Source organism: Misgurnus anguillicaudatus, chromosome 23, assembly GCF_027580225.2.
Source record: "Misgurnus anguillicaudatus chromosome 23, ASM2758022v2, whole genome shotgun sequence".
NCBI lineage: Eukaryota > Metazoa > Chordata > Actinopteri > Cypriniformes > Cobitidae > Misgurnus > Misgurnus anguillicaudatus.
In genome coordinates, this window is record NC_073359.2 from 5,959,040 (window position 1) to 5,980,094 (window position 21,055).

The 21,055-nt window shown below is 39.3% G+C and overlaps 2 protein-coding genes across 5 annotated transcripts in view; both read right to left on the reverse strand.

Annotated features, from left to right (window-relative positions):
* Positions 1–1,089: 1,089 nt before the first annotated feature.
* On the reverse strand, positions 1,090–5,087 carry jagn1b (jagunal homolog 1b). Its single transcript, XM_055218528.2, has 3 exons — positions 4,948–5,087; positions 3,938–4,039; positions 1,090–1,978 (listed from the first exon to the last, which is right to left on the reverse strand). The coding sequence occupies exons 2-3, from the start codon at positions 4,024–4,026 to the stop codon at positions 1,516–1,518; spliced, it is 552 nt and encodes a 183-aa protein (XP_055074503.1). The 5' UTR covers positions 4,027–4,039; positions 4,948–5,087; the 3' UTR covers positions 1,090–1,515.
* Positions 5,088–7,010: 1,923 nt separating this feature from the next.
* The window catches only part of col8a1b (collagen, type VIII, alpha 1b), a 78,688-nt gene continuing 64,643 nt past the window's right edge, over positions 7,011–21,055 (reverse strand). For all 4 annotated transcript variants that reach the window (XM_073861446.1, XM_055218845.2, XM_073861447.1 and 1 more), the window contains 2 exons: positions 10,335–10,629; positions 7,011–9,947 (listed from right to left, as the gene is read on the reverse strand). In XM_073861446.1, the coding sequence (XP_073717547.1) occupies positions 8,050–9,947; positions 10,335–10,629 (2,193 nt within the window). In that variant the 3' untranslated portion in view covers positions 7,011–8,049. The remainder of the gene's footprint in view (positions 9,948–10,334; positions 10,630–21,055) is intronic.

Below are 21,055 nucleotides of genomic sequence, written 5' to 3' on the forward strand. Positions count from 1 at the left end.
ACATCTATGGATACAAGTCTGTGTTTTCATGTTAGTAACACTAAACCCAGTTAATTATCTGCTCAACATTTCTACAAAATCACAGCCTTAGGCTTATTTGTTCTCTTGTTAATGTCTCACTACAAGCGTACAGTATTATAGACAAAAAAATGGTACTGTATCTAAAATTAATTACAGATTTTGCATCTTGCACTTTGTATTTTTTGTAAATTTCAACATTTATTATACAACTCACACACTTGAATGTAATATTAATTTGATAATTTGTAATAAAAGCCAGTGGAAAAAAGCCAGTTACAGATTTCCAATCTTGTTTTACAATAAGGTTTGATTTGTTAATATTAGTTTAACTAGAAATGAACTTGAAATGAACCCTCTGCAGCATGTTTGAATTTTATTTCTATTAATCTTAATAATTAAAATGTACCATTTTTTTTCACCATTTACTAATATATAATAAAGCAAAGGTTGTATCACTGAAAAAAATGATTAATTGAATTTACTCAGTTTTTTTAAGGTAAGTGGTTGCCATCAATTTATTTAAGCTACATTTAAACAAAAAAGATTAGTAAAGTAAAATAAAAAAACTTATGTTTAAATGTTGATTGCAACCACTTACCTTAATTTTTTTTATTAAATTCAACAAATAATTTTTTCAGTGTATCAGTAAACATTAGTTAATGAAATAACATTTCAGAACTATGAATAATTGTATTTATGTTAACAAAGACACATAAATGCTGTAAAAGATTTGCATTAAATTATATTATTGATATTTTTCATTGTAAAGTGTTATCCAAAACATTGAAAAAATTATTAATTTACTCAATTTTTTAAGGTAAGTGGTTGCAATTAATTTATTTAAGCTACATTTAAACAAAAGTTTTTTGTTTTGTTTTTCAAATTTTTATTGTTTAAATGTAGCTTAAATAAATTGATTGCAACCACCCACCCAAAAAAAAAGGGCAAACTGAATGAATAGTTTTTTTTCAGTGAACTTTGAAAAACAAAGAATAATTTAGGTATCGTGAAACCAATTAATCAGTCAATGCAAATTTCAAATATAAATGTTCAAAAGCCAACTAAATATTTGTGTTCAGTCAAGATTTTTATTATTAATAGAGAAGTGGACAAAGAGCAAAATATCTTAGCACAATATTTGACAAAATTTATGCGACTGGGGCTTAGATACTTCCAGTTCCTCATCATTGCAGATATACTGCATATTCCAGGAATGCCTAGATCCCAAAAATGTTTTTACAGGAAATGTTTGAGGTATGTGGTAAACACTGAAAAGATTACAATACAATGCCCACAGGTGACATCTAAGCTCTGATGCATATATGCACATCAACTGAAGGCCCAATGTCAATGTGACAAAAGATTTAAAGCTGAAAATCTTGACTGGGCTCCAATGAGTTGTTTACGTAATAATTAAAATGTATTTGATGAAATAACCCCTTAACAAAAGAGGATATATAGACATAAAAAGCACAATTATTCTGCACCAGTCTCTTATTTCTTTTTCTTTTCTTGCGTGTTGGTGACCCAGGCATCCAGCAGCTTTTTGCTATAGTAGATCTGCCAGCCATGTACTTGAAGTGCGATAACCATGACTAAGTACATTACAGACACGGCTGAGAAACCAAAGATGAATCTGTAAGCCTTGCCGTGGCGATAAAGCTGTTGAGCCATGGGGAACATCTCCATTCCTCCATAAAAAATAGGGCCGAGACTGAGGAGCCCAGCGCTGATCATCGAAATGACGAGGTAGCTGGTGTTGTTTTTGGGAAGGGCCATGAAGCTGAAGACAGTAGGTACGATGCTCAAGAGATAAATGTATTCCCACTTATACGGAGTGGCCACCAGCTTATGCGATACTAAGTTCAGCTGGCTGACCACCACCTGTGCTGCTACAAGCATCCAAAGTGCAGCATGAGCGATGTTCAGCTTCTTGATCTCTGACTTCAGTGCAACACTGGGGGATAAAAAGGGTTGAATGAATGAGATCAGAGAGACTTTGCAACTTCAGAGATTAGAGACACTACACTTTTTTTGAAAATATACTCATTTTCCCTAGAGTTAAACGTTTGATTTTTACCGTTTAGGAATCCATTCAGCTGATCTCCGGGTCTGGTTTTAGCATAGCTTAGCACAATCCATTGAATCTGATTAGACCATTAGCATCGCGCTAAAAAATAACCAAAGAGTTTGGATATTTTTCCTATTTAAAACTTGACTCTTCTGTAGTTATATTGTGTACTAAGACCGACAGAAAATTAAAAGTTACAATTTTCTAGGCTGATATGGCTAGGAACTATACTTTCATTCTGGTGTGATAATCAAGGACTTTGCTGCTGTAACATGGCTGTATTACGCACTGCCGAAAATAGTTCCCTGCCATTGAAAGTTACTAAGGGGACTATTTTTGGCTGTTGCGTAATATCATTGCGCCTCTTGCAGCCATGTTACAGCAGCATACTGTAACATACTGGATACTGTCAGACCTGGAGATCAGCTGAATGGATTCCAAAAAGGTAAAAAAAATCGCACTGCCCGAAAATAGTCCCCTTGGTTACTTTTAATAGCAGGGGACTATTTTGAGGCAGTGCGTAATATCACTACGCCTGCTGCAGCCATGTTACAGCAGCAAAGTCCTTGATTATTACGCCCTTTTGAAAGTATAGTTCCTAGCCATAGCTCCCTAGAAAAATTTCAACTTTTAATTTTCTGTCGGTCAAAGTACACTATGTAACTACAGAAAAGTCAAGTTTTAAATAGGAAAAATATTGAAACTCTTTGGTTATTTTTAGCGCGATGCTAATGGTCTAATCAGATTCAATGGATCATGCTAAGCTATGCTAAAAGTGCTAGCGCCAGACCCAGAGATCAAGGATCCCACAACGAAGTTCCCTTCAAATTCAAGGACTTTGCAGGTCCAATGCCCTCAAAATCAAGGACTAAATGTGGGGAGCAAGGTTACATCATGTTACCTTTAAAGATACATTGTTACAGTTCTCTTTCGAGGGAACTCGCGCTGCGTCACTGCGGTGACGCCTTCAGAGGTGAGTGCATCTGAATGTGTATATCAAATTCAACCAATGGTGAAGCTTAACGACAAAGACAGGGTGACGTGGGAGCCAGGAAGTATATCTCTATCTGAAATATTGCCAAAGATGGTGTTACAGGGACGCAGGAAGTATGGCAAGGGAGACGCAGCATCTCGTTCCCTTCTCAGGGAACAACAGTTACATACGTAACCGAGACGTTTTCATGTGTCAAACACGACTATGCAAAAAAGCAGCAACATTCGCATACAGAAGATTAAAGCATTTAAAGCGAACTGTTTAGCATGTGTGCTTAAAAAGTCTAGAATTTTTATGATATTATCCTACACTACACAGGGAATAATATGGATTTTTTTCCAGAAAACTTCTGCATAAAATAGATTCAAGCACTTTCAATGACCTGTATGACATGTATGAATATTTTCAAATCCCAGGGCCTTGAATTTTTCCTCCAGATTCACAAACTTTGAAGGATTTCAAGGACCCGTGGAAACCCTGAGAGATCAGCTGAATGGATTCCAAAATGATAAGATTCAAATGATTAACTCTAGTGGAGCTGGAAAATGAGCTTATTTTCAAAAAAGTGGAATGTCCCTTTAATAAAAAAACAGGTATTTTATCGATATACTTCATAACCAAATTATTATTAATTGTGCCCATGTTTTACCACATTTTTTTAAAGTATGAATAAATACACATTTTTAAACTACCTTTAACCTAAATACTTTTTTCTAAAAAAAAAACAAAAAAACAGGAATAACCTGAAGCGATGTAGCTTACAGTATACTATAAATACAAGCTTAAAATATCCATATGAATCATATTATTTATATGAAGACAAAACAAACTAAATAACGACAAACACGTACCTCATCTGATAGTGTTGCGCCACGCGCTCGCGATGCTCATAGTCGCTGCCATCTGTTCCTGCAGCTCGCGGTCCTGCTCGTGATGCCATGGCAACCCGCTACCTGAGGTAAAACTATACTCGTTAAATTACACCGAATTTCCTCAGTGTATAAAGTAAGTTAGGGTTTGCAAAGCAGGGGAATTGTGGAAACTTAAGGAATGAAAGGAAATTTGGTATACATTTGGGTAAGTTAACAAACAAACGGTAACATCACATACACAAACAGTATCTTCCTCAACATCTAAATCATCTGTGTCACTTCCGTCTAAATTCAATGGAAAGTTTCCAAAATTCACAGAATTTTACAACCCTAGTAAAAACTCGTCATTATTTTAAACAATGATGACCTTGTTATAAAAACCGAGGTAAAAAGTTATTTATGAATACAAAAGAACATACGCCAGCATTTGTACTTTCACTCATCCCTTTAGATTTATGCAGATTTATACAATCAGATTTTTAAACAGCAAACACCTTCAGGGAACTTTTTTTTTTAGAAAGAAATCCGCTAAAACCGGAACAGTACAGTTAACAGTTACGTTAATATTATCAGGATTAAATCGCTTCGTGTCGCAAATACTGCAACTTCAGCTTTGTGTTGCACCTTTAAGTTGTTAAGCTTTTTAGTGTGTTTATAAATGTCTTAGAGAAAAGTTAAACAACTGCACTTCATGACCTTATCCTGAACTAGTAAACACCTGTTCAAAATACTAATTCACCCACTTTAAGATTTGATTACAGGTATTTGCTGATCGTCAATGCATTTGTTTCTTAAACAAAGAAATTCGTTAAAATTCAATTCCCAATCATGACTGATATAGATTTTGCTGACGTCTCCTAAAGCAGTATGATTTCTGTATGAGATACACACTACAGTTTACAAACTAGCATAACTTCGCTGACATATAACGTTAATGAGAAACGCCTTGATACGTGTAAAAGTTATAAAGTATCCATTTTAAAACATACCTTATTTTGACACGAGCCAGCCACAAACTTCTCATATATACAGTAGAAACTTCTTGTTTAACGACCACAGTAGTGAGTGAGCTAAAGCAGCTCTTCTTCTAACATGTAAGTTGAATTTGATGTTAGGCTTCACTACCGCCTCCTGTGGTGTGGAGAAGAAACGACATCTTTCTAAATCTTCCCTTGTTCTCAAGAAAATCTAACACAATAATCTACAAGTGAATTCGTTATTGCATTATAACAAAAAAGGCTTCATAAAAATGTTTTTTTTTTTTTTTTGGAGTAACTATGTTTTTGACTTAATGATTACTTAATGATTTCACTACAGTAACCTTGGCTTAATTTCTGGGAACCATGATTAGCAATAGTAACCATGCATTTTAACTGTAGTAAGACTATGGTTCATATTTGTAAGGAAGTTAGAAATTTCTCATCAGTAATTAGAAAAAAAAATGGAGTCTACCAAATTCGAGCCTGAAATGAATTTTTAATTCCCAAAATTTACTGTGTTATTTTTATTGCTATAAAAAAAACCTAACCAAAAAAGTCTGGGACCTGTCAAAGACAGTTTAGTACTGTATTGCAATGAAATATTGATAAACTTTATTGTTCTGTAACAATTTCCCAAATTAATATGGTAAAAAATAGTTCAAACACCAAATGGGTTGAACTGTTGGTATCCATGTTTTTAGTTTACCTTTAACATTGTCAATATATCACCCATAGTCAGCTGCCAGTTTGGTCTAACTGGACTGACTCCTTTATTCTTAATGGGGCGTGCACATCAAAGCTTTTATGCCCGCGGCCAGCGTATTATGTTTTCATTTCTTTCCAATGGAAGCTAGGCATTTTTCAAAAATTCAGCTAGCTTTTCTTTTTACCGCTGAAAGCTGGGTTTTTTTGCGCTTAGCGCTGAGCGCAGAGAGCTGAAAAATATTCAACTTTTGGTGAAAAGCTCAGCTCATCAATGTCAGTTCTCACACAGCCATCCAATATCACAACAACCAACCGCGGCATCATACAACGACTGATAAACAAAGCAGAAGCAGTCTTGGGGGTAACGCATTACAAGTAACATGCATTACGTAATAATATTACTTTTCTGAAGTAATGAGTAAAGTAACACATTACTTTATAAATGTACATATTAATGTTTGAGTTCCTTTTTTTAAAAAGTGATGTGAGTTTCTTTTCAGTTTAATCAATTAGATGTAAAAAAACAACCCTGCTGAAAAAAACAATAAAACCATTACAGAAAATTCTAATGGTTTTCATTAAAATACCAATAGGAACCATTAGCTTTTACCATTAAAACCACTACACTGTAGTGTGTTTTGGGCCATATCCATTAGAACCAATATATATTCCATTAGAACCAATAATTAGAACCAATAGAACAAATACATACCATGAAAGACCAACAAAAACTGTAGTGTGTTTTGGCCGATATTCCATTAGAACCAATAAAATTCCCAATAAAACCAATAAAACCATTAGAATTTTCTGTAATGGTTTTATTGTTTTTTTCAGCAGGGAATGTACTGCATTAAACTGAATGTATTAACGTAGATTTACGCACTTTATGCATGAGCACCTGAGCGGGAACAGTTTCAGTCAGAAACGGAGATGGCAAGCCAGAGCTTGACATTTTTGCGATGGAAATATGCAATTTCTGAATGCAGAACTTCTCAGTTGTAAAAGCCACCTGCAAGGCCTGAAAGATGTCAAGCCTCAGCCAAGTAAGAAAAAGTAACGCGAAAGTAACTTAAAACTAACGTAAACATTACTTTCCATAAAAAAGTAATTAAGTAACGCAATTAGTTACTTTTTTGGGGAGTAACTTAATATTGTAATGCATTACTTTTAAAAGTAACTTTCCCCAACACTGCGCTATCACAGCAACCAAAGCGCTCAGCTGAAAAAACAGCTGGCATTCGGCATTTTCAGCCTCGTTTAAAAGCTTTGGTGTTCATACCCCCTTACAATCACTGAACAGTAACTGGGCATTGTAACTATCATGTCTGATCAAATGTATATTATCCCTTGATGCAAAAAAATAAGCATTCACATGGCCAGAATTCTTTATTTGTTTGAATTTCCCCAAATACAAATGTTCACAATTTGATTAAAACTTTATATATTTGTGGAAAAACTCAGCACCATTGTCAAAAATATAACAAATATAAAGTCATTCTTTTGTGCACCGCCATCATTTTGCACATATACAAATTAAGCCATTCAGTAGTAAAACTAAAAAAATAAATTACAGAAAGGTTCCTAGAAACTAAAAAGTTTGTAACTTAGAATGTGTGTTTGAACAAGTTGGATCTTTCAACTTAAGATGGTGATACAGTACACATTAACATTCAATATCCTTGAGTTAATTTATATAAACATTAACCTAGTATACTTAAATCGTGTGGTGTGAGATGAAAAAAAAAACATTTCCGGAAATAGATATGTATTTTGCTGTATGGCAATGTGTCCAAAGTGTAAAACAAAATGTAGGCTATGTTAAACAAACAAATAACAACCCTTATGTGCACATATGCTATTATAAAGTACATTAAAATGGTACAACGATAAACTATTATGACAGCAGAAACATAGTGCATATCGAACAATCTAGGTAACAAAACATTCTCCATTATCACAATCTGAATATTGCATCACTTGATATGTAGTCAATATGACCCCAGCTATCGATAACCAATATAGTATCAAACAAGAAGAAATATGCAAATAAATAATGTGATAAGAGATCTATCAAAGTGCTAAAACATAATTGGAATACTGAATCCTGTAAAATCTGGTAATCTCTTTTGATTATGGAGTTGTGCATACTTTCCCTACGTATGTAGTCCCATTGTAACAATGTACTACAACACACTGGATAACTTTAAAAACCTTCTCATCACCTATTCAAAACCATGTCCATTTTTATTTATTCTATATGTATATCTTAATAAAATAAATGAATTTCGGCTTTATCTGTGACCAGTTCTTAAACATCCACGTTTTCTAAGACTTTACATTTTTAACAGAAATGTCTCTACAACGATGGCACATACACAACTAATGTTTTAAAGATTAAATACATATTTAAATAGGATATAACAAATAACCAGAGAATGATGAGTGCACGTATGGACCAGCATAAAGTCCAGAAGCTTGGTCTGATGGTAGCTGGAGATGTACAGTGTCTCCAGTTCGTAAGGGAAGCACTGCACTCCCTGATGCCTGATCCAAGTAACCTTTTTTGTATTCATCATATGTGTACATTACTGGTTCATTGTTCTTGTACAAGGCCACCCATACATTGTTTCCTTTGCAGTGAACATGATAGACAAAGTAGTAAATACCAGGTATTTTGCAAGTGAAGATGCCTGTTTGAGCATTATAATTCTGGTTGCCGTTATATAGAATCTTGTTAAAGACAACAGGTTGCCCAACTGAAGGAAATGGGGTTGTTAGCTGAGCAGTAAATGCAGGCATCTCTTGGCCATCCAAACTGATTATGGCTCCTCCAGGCTTTTCTTTCTTGTAACCTTTGACATCCATCCCAGGACCTGTCGCAGGAAGGATTTGCCCATCAACTGGAGCAGAAAGCCCACGTGGACCAGGTGGGCCAGGAGGACCAGGTATTCCAGGTTGACCGGGGAGCCCACTAGGTCCAGGTTTACCAGAGGGTCCCATTGGGCCTGGAAATCCTGGTTTTCCATCACCTGGTGGTCCAGGTTTTCCTGGTGGCCCAATTTCACCTTTTGTCCCTGGGAGACCAGGTGGGCCCATTGGTCCTGCTGGACCCACTATTCCTGGGATTCCCATGGGCCCTGGATAACCTTTCTCTCCTGGAAATCCACCTTCTCCTTTTGCACCAGGCTTTCCAGGCAGTCCAGCTTGGCCAGGAAAGCCTTTATGTCCGTTTTCACCTTTCGGTCCTAAGTAGCCAGGTAGGCCTCTAGGTCCTGGTTGCCCCCCTTCTCCTGGAAATCCTGGTTTTCCTGGAAGTCCTGGAGGCCCATGTTCACCTTTTAAACCAGGTGGTCCTGTAGGGCCTACTATACCACCCTCGCCTTTTGGACCAGGGAAACCAATGCCTCCAGGGAGTCCAATTGGACCAGGGGCACCTGGGAGGCCACTTGGACCTGGTGATCCATCCATACCAGGAAGACCACCATGACCTTTCTCACCATTTGGACCTTGAGGCCCTGGCAAGCCGAAATGTCCCTTTTCACCTTTAGGGCCAGGATAACCAGGCTTTCCAAATCCAGGCAAGCCTGGACTCCCCGGTAAACCAGCGGGTCCTGGCTCACCTTTTCCACCTGGTAGACCAGGTTTCCCTGGCAACCCATCTAAACCAGGTTTTGCCAAACCTGGAAGTCCTGGTGGCCCAGTGTGTCCTCTTTCCCCTGGTACTCCTGCCAGCCCTGATTCTCCAGGTGCACCAGGTTTACCTGGCCCACCAGGAGCCCCAGGTAATCCATTCAGTCCTGGCTTGCCAACTCCCGGTAGTCCTTGTGGTCCTTGTGGTCCTGGAGGTCCAGAGGGTCCCTTTATACCTGGTAGTCCTGGGAGACCAACCCCATTGTCACCTCTTGGGCCTGGGAGGCCTGGGATCCCAGGAAGGCCTTTTGGTCCAGGTTCTCCACGAAGCCCAGTTTGGCCTGGAAGTCCTTGTCCACCTGGTTTTGCCACAGCTGGTAGGCCATGGGGCCCTGGAAGACCTGGGGGTCCTGGCAATCCTATTGGCCCTTTACCTCCAGCTGGTCCCAACTCACCCTTTGGTCCTGGTAAACCTAAGCCTCCAGGTTTTCCTGGCAATCCAGGCATTCCTGGCTTTCCAACCCCAGGGAATCCTGGTGGACCTTGAGGACCAGGTTTTCCAGGAAGTCCTGGAATACCATGACCAGGAGGTCCTGGTGGGCCTTTTTGCCCTGGAGGTCCGATTGGTCCCGCCTCACCAGTGAGACCCTTCTCTCCCCTTGGAAATGTTTCACCTGAACAAAATAAAACATAACTGTTCAGCAATTTGTGGATGCTTATAAACAATAATTAATATCCATATAAATCTATTTAAGAGTGAATGCAAAACAACAAAATAGAAGAAAAATTGGAGAAAATCAATAGAAACATCCAGCACGCACTTAGATTCTTGTTAATTTGCTGGTGTTGTTTGCATTGTTTAGCACCCAGTTAATGGATATTATACAAATCAGGTAACACTCTCAGGTACATGTATGTATATATAAATAAATAAAATATGGTTATTTTTGTGCATGATATTTGGTCTTTATACTGCCATAGCTTCCTAGTATATTGTTCATGTGCATTAACCTTTAGCTCATACATTGTGTAATATTATATTTTATGTATTTTAATCCAACCTTTTCCAACATTGCCTTTACCCATGTGCATGGGTATATGTGGACGTCCTTTTCCATAATGTGGAAGCAAAGGCATCTCATTTCCATATGGCACGTGTGCCTTTTCCATTCCATGGTAATATTGTTGGGGTATCCCTTCATTGCCATGTGGCAAAAGAGGTAATTGTGCCAAAGGTTGGTGCTGTTGGGGCAGTGGCCTATGCCCATAAAATGCCCCTGCTTGGATATAGTGTAGCAGGCAGAGGTGCTCCACCAGTACATATAAGCGGACAGAGAAAAGAGGCCCAGCCATGTCCTGTGGATTGAGCAAATGAGAGGGAATTGGTACTATTGAAGAACAAGGAGTTAGGTAGCTGTAATGGCCCAAATTAAAATGTGGTAAAAGTATGTCTATACTCTCCTGAGAAAAAGACCTAGAAATCTTGTAGACATATACAGAAGAGTGTAAAAAATGTTTCGGAAGATATCTCAGCAGTTTCCCAATGAAATCAGATTTGGTCAGTATTTTTAAAGATTTCAAAATAACTTTAAACATTTCTCAACAAAAACATTTATTGCACCCACCCAAATGTGCTACACTGGCGCTATTTATTTTAATCAAACTGGTCAACCTTAAAACTTTTAAAACACAAAACCTTTAAAACACTAAACGATGATACAAAAGCCGTTTCTCAATGCGAAGGCTGCAGCCTTCCGAAGGTCGCATTTCTAAGATCCATACGTCATTAAGACTGTCTTATTTCAGAATATTAACAATTATGAAGTTGACTATTATTCTTAGTTAATCGTAAATTGTTTAAATATGTTCATGACTTGCGAATGCAATGCTCAGTTAAGTTTAACCAGGCTTGATGACGTGTGCAGCATGCATATGCGACCTCCGTTATTTCCTTGCCTTTTTTCGGAACCAATATTGTTGCATCGTCACTCTTTCCATTGCCACCAGGATTTTCCGCAATGGCGCTCGTTTTTCCTTCTTATTTGTGTGAAAATTGTCGCTCCAGATCCACCAAATTAAACTGATGTGTTTAGGTCTGCCGCTGTGTTTTTTCCACCCCTGGGAGTCAGCCTACTTTGGCTTAACATAGCACCCCATGCTATACATTAAATATTACTAAGCTTGCTTGTTCAGTTTAATCTTAACCGCTGTATTTTGCTACTTATGTTGTCTATACATTTTTCTGTGTTTCCCCTGCTTCTATTGTTGTAAAGCTGCTTTGAAACTATTACTAATTGTAAAAACCGCTATATAAATAAAATTGAATTGAATTGTAACACGTCATGCGATGGTTGCATGAAGAGAGGCGAAATTAATCTACATTAAGTTACTATAGAGATTTACTCTTTGCAACTAGCCTGTTCCAGAGCAGGCTAAAATCCAGGCTAGTTGCGTATAAATAGCACAAAGTGTAAAAATCGCGCAATACATACGTCAAATGCCACTTACGCAATACATGCCAGTCCTTTCCATTCACTTAAACGGCGAATCTTTTTTTGTCATTTTATTTATTGGTTTCTCAATGTTTTGCCATTTTTTTTTACCATTTTCGCTTGGGTTTAGGGTTAGAAAAACTTTTTGTTATATAAAAATGACATACTAACCCAAACCCCAATTCTAACCCCAACTCCAAGCGACCTGTTACGGGTAAATCCAGGTAAGACAGGATGCGGATCCAAATGCAGTGAGTTTTATTAAAAATAACAACAAACAAACAAACAAAAACATAGCAGGTAGTCAAACAAGGAACCAAGAACACGGAACACGAAAACACCATAACATCAAATAACGATCGACATCAGACACTGGAAACACTAGGCTTAAATACACAGAGTAATCAGGGAAAACAAGACACACCTGGGGAACAATCATCACACGGACCAATGAACAAAAGAACTACAAAGAACTACAGACATGGATGACACAGACATGACTTCAAAATAAGAGTTCAAGACAGGGTACACAGACAGAGTTCATAACATAGCCCCCCCTCAAAGGGCGGCTTCCAGACGCCCCCCAGAAAACCCCAAAGTACAACAGTCTAGGAGGGCGGTGGCATGGAGGTGGACCCGGGGAGGGATGGTGGGCCAAGGCCATGAAAGTCCAAGGGCCAGGGCGGAGCCGTAGGCAAAGACAGGGACCAAGGCGGAGCCGCGGGTGGAGGCTGGAGCCAGGGCGGAGCCGCGGGCGGAGGCTGGAGCCAGGGCGGAGCCGCGGGCGGAGGCTGGAGCCAGGGCGGAGCCGCGGGCGGAGGCTGGAGCCAGGGCGGAGCCGCGGGCGGAGGCTGGAGCCAGGGCGGAGCCGCGGGCGGAGGCTGGAGCCAGGGCGGAGCCGCGGGCGGAGGCTGGAGCCAGGGCGGAGCCGCGGGCGGAGACAGGAACCAAGGCGGCGCCGCAGGCGGGGACAGGGACCAAGGCGGCGCCGCAGGCGGGGACAGGGACCAAGGCGGAGCAGCAGGCGGCGAGAGGGACCAAGGCGGAGCCGCAGGCGGAGACAGGGACCAAGGAGGAGCCGCAGGCGGAGACAGGGACCAAGGAGGAGCCGCAGGCGGAGACAGGGACCAAGGAGGAGCCGTCAGAACTGGCAACCAGGGCGGAGCCGGCAGAGCGGGAACCCAGGGCGGAGCCGGCAGAGCGGGAACCCAGGGCGGAGCCGGCAGAGCGGGAAGCCAGGGCGGAGCCGGCAGGGCGGGAAGCCAGGGCGGAGCCGGCAGGGCGGGAAGCCAGGGCGGAGCCGGCAGGGCGGGAAGCCAGGGCGGAGCCGGAGACCAGAGAGGGACTGGATACCAGGGTGGTGCTGGTGGTATCATGAACCTGGGTAGAAGAGAACAGAGAGAGGCCCTCTGGGCCTGGTTAGACAGGGCAGTGAGTTCACATATTGACATCTCAGACCAGACAGTGAGGGCAAAGAGCTTGGGAACAGTCTTCTTAGGACATGCAGAGAGTTCAGCACTGGCCATAGTCTTGGTGACGACAAAGAGTCTCTGGGGCATCGCGGTGACCACACTAGCTGACCAATGGGGCTCAGATGACTCACTCGGCTCAGATGACTCACTCGGCTCAGATGACTCACCCGGCTCAGATGACTCACCCGGCTCAGATGACTCACCCGGCTCAGATGACTCACCCGGCTCAGATGACTCACCCGGCTCAGATGACTCACCCGGCTCAGATGACTCACCCGGCTCAGATGACTCACCCGGCTCAGATGACTCACTCGGCTCAGATGACTCACTCGGCTCAGGGGAATCAGATGACTCACTCGGCTCAGGGGAATCAGAAGACTCACTCGGCTCAGGGGAATCAGAAGACTCACTCGGCTCAGGGGAATCAGAAGACTCACTCGGCTCAGGGGAATCAGAAGACTCACTCGGCTCAGGGGAATCAGAAGACTCACTCGGCTCAGGGGAATCAGATGACTCACTCGGCTCAGGGGAATCAGATGACTCACTCGGCTCAGATGACTCACTCGGCTCAGAGGACTCGGGAGATTCACTCGGCTCAGAGGACTCGGGAGATTCACTCGGCTCAGAGGACTCGGGAGATTCACTCGGCTCAGAGGACTCGGGAGATTCAATGGGTTCCTGGAAAGCATCACAGGAGACAGAGGAGCAGTACGCGGACCACACACACCACACAGCCATGCCAAATATGGGAATTACAGAATGCAGAGCACATACCTCAGACTTGGTAGGAACCACGGAGCTGGAAATCACAGGACGGGGCACCCCGGCCACCCGTACGGATACCAATGGTACATCCATCAGACTGGTGATTAACTGTCGGATTTTTGGCAGTGCTGGAGAGTTCATCAAAGCAGTTTGGTGAAGTGGAGTGGGTGTAGCAGTCATTTTATGAGTTGGTTCAGGTATGGGAGCCATCTTGAGAATGGGTGCGGGTGTTACTACTGCACCTTTAACTACTGGAACGGTGGTGATGGTGGCTTTCTGACAAGTCGGGGCTGGTATGGTTGTGGCAAACTCGAATACTGGGGCAGGATTAACATCAGCGAACTGAGGCATGGAGTGGGATGACGTGGCGGCCATCTTCAGCACGGGCACTGACACAGGGGAAACAGAACTTGGGAGAATAGCGTCCGTGCTAACAATAGCTCGCTCGGCCTTGGGTCTCTTCCTCCGCCGCCGATGACGTGAGCAATGCGTTGGTTTCATGATGACTGGCTCGAGTGATGTAACAGTCTCTGCGGGTCTTTCGGCGGGGAACTCCCACAAATTCCATCGGCCACGGTTGTGCATGTAACCGACGAAGCCCCAGAAATCGAGTGTTTGCAACCCGTCCACCTCTTGCTGCGGCACGGGTTCATCGAGACATTCATTGAAATAATTTTTAAGTTCCGAGTCACAGAGGTCCAGGCCCAGCGAAAAAGACCAGAAAGTCTGGGCAAAACAGCGCACAGGTCTCCCCTGTTGCCGGAGGGAAGTCAGGTCGGCGAGTGCGTTCCACCATTCTTCATCCGTGGTGGGGGGTGAAACTTGCACTCGGATATCGCCGACACGGAGCATGAGGACACAGGGAACACACCAGGAAACTTGGAAAAACACGGGAACGGGGACTTGCTGCTGGATCCTGAGTGGTCGATCGTTCTGTTACGGGTAAATCCAGGTAAGACAGGATGCGGATCCAAGTGCAGTGAGGTTTATTAAAAATAACAACAAACAAACAAACAAAAACATAGCAGGTAGTCAAACAAGGAACCAAGAACACGGAACACGAAAACACCATAACATCAAATAACGATCGACATCAGACACTGGAAACACTAGGCTTAAATACACAGAGTAATCAGGGAAAACAAGACACACCTGGGGAACAATCATCACACGGACCAATGAACAAAAGAACTACAAAGAACTACAGACATGGATGACACAGACATGACTTCAAAATAAGAGTTCAAGACAGGGTACACAGACAGAGTTCATAACACGACCATGGCTTAAATATAGACAAAAAAAATTTGAGAAACCTGTATATTAAATATCCTCCTTAAGCAAATCTGAACCCTAAACCCCACATGAAAATGGTTTAAAAAACAGAAAAAAATTAGAAACCAATAAATAAAACGTCAAAAAAATATGCACCGTTTAAGTGAATGGGAGGACTTGGCGTATCATATGCACGCCAAAGTGGAATTTGGCGTATATGTGTTGCACGGTTTTTAAACTTTGTGCTATTTATACGCATCGACGATTTATCGTCTGGTTCCTCTGTCAATCTAGATATTAATGTGTTTTAGTCACCTTATGGTCCTACATTAAAATACTAGATATACTGTCATCCATCTAAGTATGCGTACTGTTATTATAGTGTTATTATTATAAAAACTGTGTTAATATTGCTGCTAGGGTTTGATGAATACATTTACTAATGCAGCTGTTGAGAAAAGAAATGGCTGATGAAGTTGCAAGGTGGTTTCAATTGAGTACGTAAGAAGGTCAATATGTAGACAAGCATTCAGGCATGAGAAATCTGACTGAGAGGTACAGATTCTCAGGTGATGTAAGAAATGTCAATCTAGCACTGAAATTACTTGCACACATATTCATCACCTTCATTGAACACAGAAGATTTAAAGTGGATTGCACCCACCCCTGTGCCAGATGTTTGAGACTTTTTTAAATGCTAAAACCATTACAGACAATAAAATATGTCAGCAGACACTATTTACCTAATGTGTAGATTTATTTCTGCAATCAAGTCACCAGCATGCAAAATTATCTTAATCATGACTTGTGACAGGTCCTTTTTGGCCAGACATGTTTGTTTTTATAGATAGATAGACAGACAGATATGTAGATATTTAAATGAAATAAAAATGTCAAAATATACTTTAATATATTAAATTAATGCTTTTCAAAATTATTTTTATGCAAAATTTAGTGGTTTAAAATGATCTGAAAAACAGATATGTCAAATGTGCTGCATGGACAGATATTTATTTCCAAAAAACTAAACAAACACAATGTAAATCAAATAATGCATTTAACACAAGTTACATAATAATATATTTTTTCATGACTTTAACTCTCCCATTCATTAAACTTTTAAGTCTTTGCATAGTTTCTGTCTTTATTTCATTTGAAGATAGAAGACACCTGAGTTTACTTCAATATTTTGCATGTAAATTTTAATCTATCATGACAAACTATTTATTGCTGGAAAGGTCTATGAATCTAGTTTTAATATTTCAAAACCTTTTAGCAGTAATAATAATGCAGTGACCATAATTTATTAATTTGTAACAAGAGTATGCGTCAAACCTCACAGCAAACCAACACAACATTTTTTATGTAAGATAATACTATATTACATTATTTTTATATAGTACAATAAATTTAAAGTGATTTAAATACTCTCCATAAAGAATGTATTTTATAAAACACTGTTGAAATATTTATTAGGGGTTTTAAGAAAGCCGTGAACGTGCACTTATCCTAGCAACACCTGGCTTGACATAGCTGCACATCTTTTTTCTCCCGCTAGTCCAGTTTCCCTCCCACAGGCCAAAAACATGAATGTTAAGTTGAATAAAAAAACTTAATTTTTGTTTTACGTGTTTAATATTTTTGAACAATCCTCGTTTTAGTTTTTCAAAGCTGCAATCTGTAACTTTTGCCTTTCAATTGGCGTGTCTGTTTAAAACATAAAAATGCAAATTACTTGCCGAGTTAGACAAACTACCTGCGACAGCTCAAATTATAAATCATAGTTAAACATTGGTAAATGCATTAGCTATTACCATTAATATTCTTTGTTCATGTAGATTTGAGCATTTTCTAATACCTTTTGAAATCAAAATCTGTAACTGTTATCATTAGTTAATGCACAATGAATGAGCATTAAATGATATTAACAAAATAATTTAAAAAATGCTGAAAAACTACACACACAAAAAAATCTGGGTTATTTTCAGCTCATGGTTGGGTCAGAAAGGGACAAACACATCCAATAGGTTAAATTAACCAGAAATATTTATATTTAGACTCAACCATAGGTTGAAAAAACCCTGTATAGGTTAATAATAAATCAGGGTAAGGAAAGGAGATACCATGAAACTGATTCTTGTAAAAAATCAATACCTGATTTTTGTTGATTTTTCCGAAAGTTACAGATGGCAGCTTTACAGTCCCTTTGCTTTATGTACAAAATAGTATTGTGTTATACATACAACAGTGCAAAAAGGGTAAACTAATATGAACATACTAAAAACATAAACAGTAACTAATATAAAAGGAAAATAGAAAATGCAAAATAGTCTTCCAGTTTGTTTATTCTCAAGACAGAAATTTTGTTTATGTTATGCAATTTGTTTTAATTGCATTTGGAAATGGATTTTATTTTATTGTAGTTCTCTATCTATTCGAACAGAATTGCACATTAAATTAAAACCACAAGTCTACTTGTTTAATTTACTTACATTTTTGGAAAACTGGAAGCTTTATATTGATCATTAAAAAAAATATTTTGTTATTATTGTTTTGATTGCATAATGATTTAAGCATAAGTGACGGCTTAATGGTTGTCTTGATGTAATATTTATATAAATACGCAGCCTACATGCTCATGTCTTGTGCAGTATATGATAAGGGTGGAGGGTGGTGGGAGTCCACATCTATATTTTTTCAAATACCTGATGCAATGTGTTGCAAACTATAGACATAACTTTTCAGTCATAAATAAAAATAAAAACAATCTTATTCAAATAAAAAGAAATAATTATGCATTATAAAGTCAATTTTATTTGCAGTCATAGATGTTATTTTTAAATATAACCACTAGAGGGCAGTAACTACCCATGAAACATAACAACAGGTTCAGGGACAGTTCTAATGTGCGTGTATGTGTGTGAATGTGCATATGTAGACTGGATGCATGTTTTAATCATAAAGCAATAGAAATCAGGTGCATTATTATCTAGACTGTTTTTCAACAGACAGCACATAATCTTTGTCAACAAAACCACATATAGTATCCAATTTCACAGTCTGTTGTAGACAGTAACAACATAATCAACTTTAAATAAAAAAAAATGCAGGTGCACACATACACGCACACACGATAAACATGCATTCGGGATTCAGAGTCATTTGTTTCTTATTACAGAATTCATTGCGTAATTTTTTTTCTAAAAAAGTCTAAACCACAAAAATCACACACAATGCCAGATTAAATGTCCATTCACTGCCTTGACTAAAGACTAAAATAACATGACGAATAAAATGTTGCAGAGCTCTATTGAAATATTAAAAAAGTAAATCCAAAAATCATGTGGCAAAGTCACAATGCACTTAGTTTAATTCCACTGCAATTGTATAACATTATCTGTTCCTAACTTTTGTGTCCACCTCTTACTGTTGACTTGAGATATGTGAGCCACGTCTGTTCTCTTTCCTGTGGATGCCTGAAAAAGTGATGAATGGGAAACCCAGCCTCTCAGTTACTTCCTTTAAAACGTTGGCACTTTAGCATCCAGCCGATAGCTGTGCTAAATTCAAAACTAAGCATTACCTTGATATGAGACGGCATCTGGCTCTGACTGAGCGCCACAGTGATGGAAAAATCAGAAAAGATGAAATCCTTTTTACTAAATTATTTTTTCCTAATACAGAAAACATTCAGCACATGGCTGCGTTGTTTCTTTTCCTACTATAAATAGAAATATTGTTTAAACTAGTGTGAAAAGAATGAAAAGACAAAGTAACAAATGAATCATATTATTATTATTATTATACCATAAACATTTTACCTTCTCCATATCTCGTCACCTTTATCAGTATTTGTGGCATAAATTCCTTTACTCATCTATCCATCTATTTGTAAACAAACACCAAACATTCAAAAGTAATTCAGAAAAAATCTCCAGCTGAAGCTATCTTATTCGGAACTCCACCCTGAGATTTTCAGAAGATCTTGTGTCATTACTGCAATTGTAACTTTTGAAAAACAAATTTGTATTTAAAGTCGCCACTAGGAAGTAAGTAAGTAAGATTGTCTTATTTTGCCCATGGTGACGTATATCCGAGTGAAATGGCTTCTGAAATGTAAAAAATGTAGGGCAGGACTTGAATTCGTCCATCGAGAACTGATTGGGTCGTTGAAAGTTGGGTCATGTTGCTATTTGCTAATTACGGCAATCTTTTTCTGGACCCCACCCACCTGCCAAACCATATGACGGAAGTAAAGAGAGATCGTTTCGAGGAGGGGAGGAGATTTGTATTTTTAATTAAAGATTATCAGGCTACATGAATTTTAAAGAGCACCTATCATTTGATTCACGATTTTACATTTCCTTTGTTGTGTAAGTGTGTATTAATACATGTTAACGATATGCGAAAGGTACAATCCCAAAGTTAACAATGACGCAAGTTATCATTTCCAACGTAAATCTCTTTTCTGGACTACAACAAACACACGGATTGTAGGCAACAGTTTACTTCCTGGGATTGGTTATGTAGTAAAGACTGGACACATCGATCATTATCATAATTCATCCCGCTTCGGTCTCACAGCCTGTAAGTTAACTCCTGTTAGCATTGCATTGTGAGTGAATCTTTCAAACATGGTAACGAGCGTCACATTTCCTGCTGACGTGAGGTATTCAGGCCAATCACAACGTACAAATTAGCTGGCCAACAGGGACAAATTGATTCAGATCGATGAGTTTTGTACAAAATCAAAGCGTTTGAGGAAGGCAGGGATATCTGGAGCTACAATAATGTATGGTATGTGGGAAATAATGTGCTTTTTTCAGCCCAGTCTCACGAAATTTTGTTATATAGTCACGTTATTTTTTTTTTTTTTTATATTATCATGAATTTCCGTGTTTTTTCGTGATCGTATAACGAATTCCTGTTTTTGTTTGATTATCACGTATTGGTTACCCAACTGTATTTTCAAACCATTCTTGCTTCGGTTTATGGTGCATTCACACGGGGCGTAAGCGTTGGCGCTTTCCATTCACTTTTAATGGGTGATGTCATGCGTTGCCAAACTGAATTTTGGATCCATCGGCGCAGCATCAGTGCCGTTGCTTGCAGCAGAAGTTGAACATTTCTCAACTTTTCAAGCGGCAAAAAAGGGGCGTCAGCCAATCAGATCGCCTTATGCAAATAACCTAGGCAGAGCCAGCCAATTACGTTTATGGAAGACCGGAGCATGTGTAGCGGCCACTGTGATTGGCTGTTGGCCACGCTTTAGACAAGCCTTCCTTTAAGCGTTAACGCTTACGCCCTGTGTGAATGCGCTGTTAGGGTTAGATTTACATAAAATGACATCCCTACCCAAACCCAACTCTAACCCTGACGACATATAAAAAAATCCGAAAAAAATACTATAAACCAATATATAAAGTGACATTCTTTAAATCTAACCCTAAACCGAAGCGACAATGATTTAAAATAGGAAAAAGCAGTTGAGTAACCAATACGTGATAATCACACGAAAACAGGAATTCGTTATACGATCGCGAAAAGACGTGGAAATTCGTGATAATATCACGAAAAAAAAAGACTATATCACGAAACCTTGTGAGACTAGGAAGGTGTTTTTTTAACCATAAACTACGCAAACACATTGTATTATACCAAATACACAAAATAACATTCAATGTAAAAAAAATCCGTAGAAATTACAGTGTTATTGCAGCTGGGTTGCCGGTAACTTATCGTAGATTTAAATTTATGTTATTTACTGGCAACATTTTG